At 39.2% G+C, this 6,113-nt stretch overlaps 1 protein-coding gene across 4 annotated transcripts in view; it reads right to left on the minus strand.

Moving 5' to 3' along the window:
* Positions 1-1,699: 1,699 nt before the first annotated feature.
* The window catches only part of LOC105002141 (natural killer cells antigen CD94-like), a 15,473-nt gene continuing 11,059 nt past the window's right edge, over positions 1,700-6,113 (minus strand). For 3 of the 4 annotated variants that reach the window (XM_010858656.1, XM_010858654.1, XM_010858655.1), the window contains exons 5-7: positions 3,152-3,303; positions 2,700-2,803; positions 1,700-1,906 (exon numbers count right to left, since the gene is read on the minus strand). In XM_010858656.1, the coding sequence (XP_010856958.1) occupies positions 1,795-1,906; positions 2,700-2,803; positions 3,152-3,303 (368 nt within the window). In that variant the 3' untranslated portion in view covers positions 1,700-1,794. The remainder of the gene's footprint in view (positions 1,907-2,699; positions 2,804-3,151; positions 3,304-6,113) is intronic. The other variant, XM_010858657.1, reaches the window with a different exon arrangement.

Raw genomic sequence — 6,113 nt, forward strand, 5'->3', positions numbered from 1 at the left:
TATAGAATTCAATAGCTAAAATTTTAAAATACACATGAAGGTATCAACAACAGATTAGATGCCGCAGATGAACAGTTCAGTAGTCTGGAAGAGAGAGTAGAGAAAAGCATTTAAGTTGAACAGACAAGGAAAAAAAGAGAAGACTTTTAAAAATCGAGGACAGTTTAAGACACACATTATGCAATATCAAGTGCACAAACAATTGCATCATACAGATCACCAGTAAGAGATGGAGCAGAAAACTCATATGAAGAAATAGGAGCAGAAAACTTCCTTAACCCAAGAAACAAATATCCCTGTCTGGGAGGACAGACGGTACAAAAACATATGAACCCAAAGGGGTCCTCAAAGAAACACATTATAAAGATAGTGGCAATAATTAAAAATAAAAAGAGACCATTATTAATAAAATCATTAAGGGAAAAGCCACTGGTATTGTACAAGGGAGAGGCTTCCTTGGTAGCTCAGCTGGTGAATCTGCCCACAGTGCAGGAGACCTGGGTTCAGTCCCTGGGTTGGGAAGATCCCCTGGAGAAGGGAAAGGTCACCCACTCCAGTATTCTGGTCTGGAGAATCCCTATGGACAGAGGAGCCTGGCAGGCTACAGTCCATGGGATCGCAGAGTCAGACAATACTGAGTGACTGACTAAGCACAGCACAGCAAAGTACAATGTACAAAGGAACTCCCACAAGACTATCATTTGGCTTTTCAACAGAAACTTTGCAGGTCAAAAGATAGGAATGCTATATGCAAATTGAATAAAGGAAGTTCAGATCAATATGATGGAGTAAAAGGACATAAAGCTCACCTACTCCTTCACAAATACTTCCACATGTGGAACAATTCTCACTGAAACCTAACTGGAAACTGGCAAAAGGACTCCTGTTTAACTGAAACTGTAAGAAAGATACACAAATAATCAAGTAGAAAGGGAAGAGAAGTGATTGGGTCAGGACTGGTGCCCCTTGGAGGGAACTCAGAGGAAAGAGAGATTATACTGATGGATACCCACTCTTGGGATTGAATGGGTCAAGCCATGGATTGAGTGTCACAGTCTGGAGTCCTATGTGGGGGAGACAAGTACCTGTGACTGATTGTAAGACTACTAAAACAGATGGAAGGGCTGTGGGAAGCCTGGCCTTTGTTCTTAAGGAGTATGCATGAACATAAGCATACTGGTTTGCCTCCAAGACTGGACAGACAAAGGTTTATAAATCTTGCTATTTCTTGTTTTTCCATTAAACCTTACTAATGTGGTTTACCACTGTAAACCTCTACAACAATCTTAAATGTCTATTTCATGCCAGAACCCTAACCGATATAAGTAGAAGTCTTTTTTAGTTTTATATCCCTAATTTTTACAATTTTTTTAGTTCATAAAGGATGTTTGCTAACTTTATTACATAAATAATTACTAATATGAGCTCTCATAAGGAGACTACTCACTCCCAAGGAATTTATGGGTGGTAAATTTTCCTCACTTTGAGTACATTTAAAATTTGGAAATGTAACTAAAGTATTCTGCATGCAGTAAAAAAAGGTTTAACTAATAACTAATAAAATTTTATAAAAGCAGCAACATATTTTATGCTCTTTAATTAATTAGGATTCACTAACAACTTGTATTGGAGAAGGAAATGGCAACCCACTCCAGTGTTCTTGCCTGGAGGATCCCGGGGATGCTGGAGCCTGGTGGGCTGCCGTCTATGGGGTCGCACAGAGTTGGACATGACTGAAGTGACTTAGCAGCAGCAGCAGCAGCAGCAACAACTTGTATTAGCAAAATTGAGCTGCTATACAGTAAACTCACACACGTAACTTTTCCTAGATGAACAGTTAGCAGTATAAACATAATTTCCTTCAATATATGCACAACCATCTTTCTCCATTTTCAGGAATTCAAATCTGTAAAAAAATTAAAGCAATAAAATCTTCAAATGCCAATTTTATCTCAAGCTTAAAATTAACAAACAAAATGAGAAAGAATAAAAGAACAAACTAAACAAATAAAATAAGAACAAACCCCTGAAGACTGAGTCTTTAAATTTAGCAGTTAATACTAAACAGTATATAATCCTGTTTGTTTAAATAGAATTATAAGCCAAATGACAATTTATAAGTCAAAGGAAATCAATCCTGAATATTCATTGGAAGAACTGATGCTGAAGCTGAAGCTCCAATGCTTTGGCCACCTGATGTGAAGAGCTGACTCAACAGAAAAGACCCTGACGTGGGGAGAGATTAAGGGCAAGAGGAGAAGAGGGTGATAGAGGATGAGATGGTTGGATGGCAGCCCTGACCCAATGGACATGACTTTGAGTAAACCCAGGGAGTTAATGAAGGATAGGGAAGACAGTCCATGGGGTCACAGAATCGGAAATGACAGTGACTGGACAACAACAAAAGCAAATCATGAATGATAAAACTATGATAGAAATGTATAGATTTATAAACTTGCCTAAAACTATGCCCAAATTTCTCCTAAGAGTCCAGTAAAGTTAACAATGTAAAGGTTCTAAAGCTGAGATTATTTAGAAAGAATTATTTTCCCCAATTAAATCCCACAGACTGATCCTCAAAAAACATAATGATTTCCTTTATCTTGGTTGCTCTTTCTGTTCCCTACACACATAACACACATACACACAAAACCACATATAATCTCAGAAAAGTTCAGTTATCAAAACACTGTACATACAGGTTTTCAATTACTGTGCTGCCATCTTCCCATAACCAGGATTCACTGGTTTCATTGATTTTGAGACCTATCCATCCTTTTACTTCAAGCATTGATAAAATTTCCTATTTGGAAAAAATCATAAATGTGTACATATTATAATTCACTCCTTTCTGACTCAAAGATTATTGATTAAATTTCGCCCAAGGGTTTGCACACATCCACTTAGTATTAATAAGATTTTTTCTCAAGATATCTCATTTATTAATGTGCTTTTTCCCTAGCATTGAATGTTCAAAAAGTGGAGTTTCTCTAATTTCTCCCTAATAAAACTGAGTCAAAGAAACAAAATATCATAGACTTTTGAGAACTTTAGTTTTGCCAAATTATAGCATCAATCACTAATGTTTTCAAACCAAATACAGTCACAGTATAACAACAACAAAAACAAACAAATGAAGTGTTTCCCCTACCAGCTCTCCCTTGATATCGATCTTTAGAAGGTGGGTATTTAGCTCTTCACAGGCAGCATGGCTCTCCATCCAGGTTTTGGTTTTACTCGAAAGATGATAATAACTACTTCCAAATCCAATCCAGTGAGTTGAACAATGGTCACAGGAACATTCTAGAAAGTAAAAATATATTTAATGTGTACTCTGTACAATAAGTCACTACTACTAACACAATTCCCTTATCTTCCTGTTTGTTATACAGATGGATATTAGGTAGAAAGCAAAACAAGCATTTTTTGGTAACAATTCTGGGCAAATTTTAAACAAAACCATAGCTAACTTCAGCAATATGTGAACCATGAACTTCCAGATGTTCAAGGTGGTTTTAGAAAAGGGAGAGGAACCAGAGATCAAATTGCCAAATTTGAATTGATCAAATTCGATGGATCATCAAAAAAGCAAGAGAGTTCCAGAAAAAACATCTATTTCTGCTTTATTGAATGTGCCAAAGCCTTTGACTGTGTGGATCACAATAAACTGTGGAAAATTCTGAAAGAGATGGGCATACCAGACCACCTGACCTGTCTCTTGAGAAACCTGTATGCAGGTCAGGAATCAACAGTTAGAACTAGACATGGAAAAACAGACTGGTTCCAAATAGGGAAAAGAGTAAGTCAAGGCTATATATTGTCACCCTGCTTATTTAACTTCTATGCAGAGTACATCATGAGAAACCCTGGGCTGGAAGAAGCACAAGCTGGAATCAAGATTGCTGGGAGAAATATCAATAACCTCAGATATGCAGATGACACCACCCTTATGGCAGAAAATGAAGAAGAACCAAAGAGCCTCTTGATGAAAGTGAAAGTGGAGAGTGAAAAAGTTGGCTTAAAGCTCAACATTCAGAAAACTAAGATCATGGCACCTGGTTCCATCACTTGGTGGCAAATAGATGGGGAAACAGTGGAAACAGTGTCAGACTTTATTTTTCTGGGCTCCAAAGTCACTGCAGATGGTGATTGCAACCATGAAATTAAAAGACACTTACTCCTTGGAAGGAAAGTTGTGACCAACCTAGACAGCACATTAAAAAGCAGAGACATTACTTTGCCAACAAAGGTCCATCTAGTCAAGGCTATGGTCTTTCCAGTGGTCATGTATGGATGTGAGAGTTGAACTATAAAGAAAGCTGAGCACTGAAAAATTGATGCTTTTGAACTATGGTGTTGGAGACTCTTGAGAGTCCCTTGGACTGCAAGGAGATCCAACCAGTCCATCCTAAAGGAGATCAGTTCTGGGTATTCATTGGAAGGACTGATGTTGAAGCTTAAACTCCAGTACTTTGGCCACGTGATGTGAAGAGCTGACTCATTGGAAAAGACCCTGATGCTGGGAAAGATTGAGGGCAGGAGAAGGGGACGATAGAGGATAAGATGGTTGGATGGCATCATCGACTTGATGGACATGGGTTTGGGTGAACTCCAGGAGTTGGTGATGGACAGGGAGCCCTGGTGTGCTGTGATTCACGGGATCGCAGAGTCGGACACGACTGAGCGACTGAACTGAACAATAATTAGCTCATGCTTTTAATTTTTCTACTTAAAATTTGTTATAAAATTTTATCTATAGGGAAAATGCATTTTAAATATAACTTTTTTGATCTGATCAAAATTATGCATGCATATCGTAGTCCAGTGGCTAAGACTCTGAGCCCCTATGCAGGAGACCCAGTCTTGATCCCTGGTCAGGGAACTGGATCCCACATGTTGCAACTAAGAGTTTGCATGTGGCAACTAGAAATATCCCACATGCCACAAAGACAATGGAAAATCCCATGTGCTGCAACTAAGACCCAGCACAGTCAAATAAATAAGTGAATAAGTAAATGTCATAAATAAAAAACTAATCAACATATAATCATATGAACACAAAAAGCAACTAATGAGATATTTCACTTTTGTCAAAATTTTTGCTATTAATTTAAATATTCCTTGCCATTTCCTTCTCCAGGATATCTACCCTACCAAGGGATTGAACCTCAGTCTCCAGCATTGCAGACAGTTTCTTTAGCAACTTATCCACCAGGGAAGCAATTTAAATACACAGAATAAAATTCAGTAAGTAATTTTTTAAAACTTATACTTCAACAATTTAATAATCATGTAATTTGTGTATTTTAATAATTTTTTATAATCATAAAAAATGTAGACTTAGGGAGGGGGAACAAGATGGTGGTGTAGGAAGACATGGAACTCATTTTCCCACAGGCACATCAAAAAAATATCTACATGTGTAACAATGCTCATGAAAAACCAACTGGAAACTGGTAGAAGGACTCCTATAAAATCAAAACAGCAAGAAACGTGTAACCCTGTAGGATGGGGAAAAAAGGCATCATTTCAGGACCTGCACCCTTGGGAAGGATCTGATACGAGGAGAAGGACCTTCACTCAAACAGCAAGCAGGGTGAGCCACAATCTGGGCATTCCAGTCCTAGGTCCTGTGCATGGGAGACAAACCCCCTCGTCTGCTGAGACAACTGCTGAGACAGATAGAAGTACTGGAGAAGCCTAGATAGACTCTACTTATGAGGGGTGTGCATGGGCTGGTTTGCCAACAATCAGGGTGGAGAGATCTTTGGGCTTGTGGCTACTGGATCAACACTCTTTTTAATCCAAAAGGGCGATCACCCCAACTCTGCTCACTCCACACCACAGCCTGGTGTGATATCTGGGACAACCAGGCCCTGGGAAAAGACTGTCTAGCTACACAGAGAGAGACTGGGAGGCCTGGGGAGTGATGGGGGTGGGTGGGTAGTGGTCACTGTCAGCGTACACACAAGGTGACAGATGGGGCAGCTATGAATATAGCTGCTACAGGGGTAGCACCCCAGGAGTCTCAGTGGCTTAATGCTGAGTCTCAGGCACACAGGTATTGGGAGAGGACTTGATGTAGCCACACAGAGACTGCCTGGAGGGGCTAT

The sequence above is a fragment of the Bison bison genome, unplaced genomic scaffold (assembly GCF_000754665.1).
Source record: "Bison bison bison isolate TAMUID 2011002044 unplaced genomic scaffold, Bison_UMD1.0 scf7180017864390, whole genome shotgun sequence".
In the NCBI taxonomy this organism is placed as follows: domain Eukaryota; kingdom Metazoa; phylum Chordata; class Mammalia; order Artiodactyla; family Bovidae; genus Bison; species Bison bison.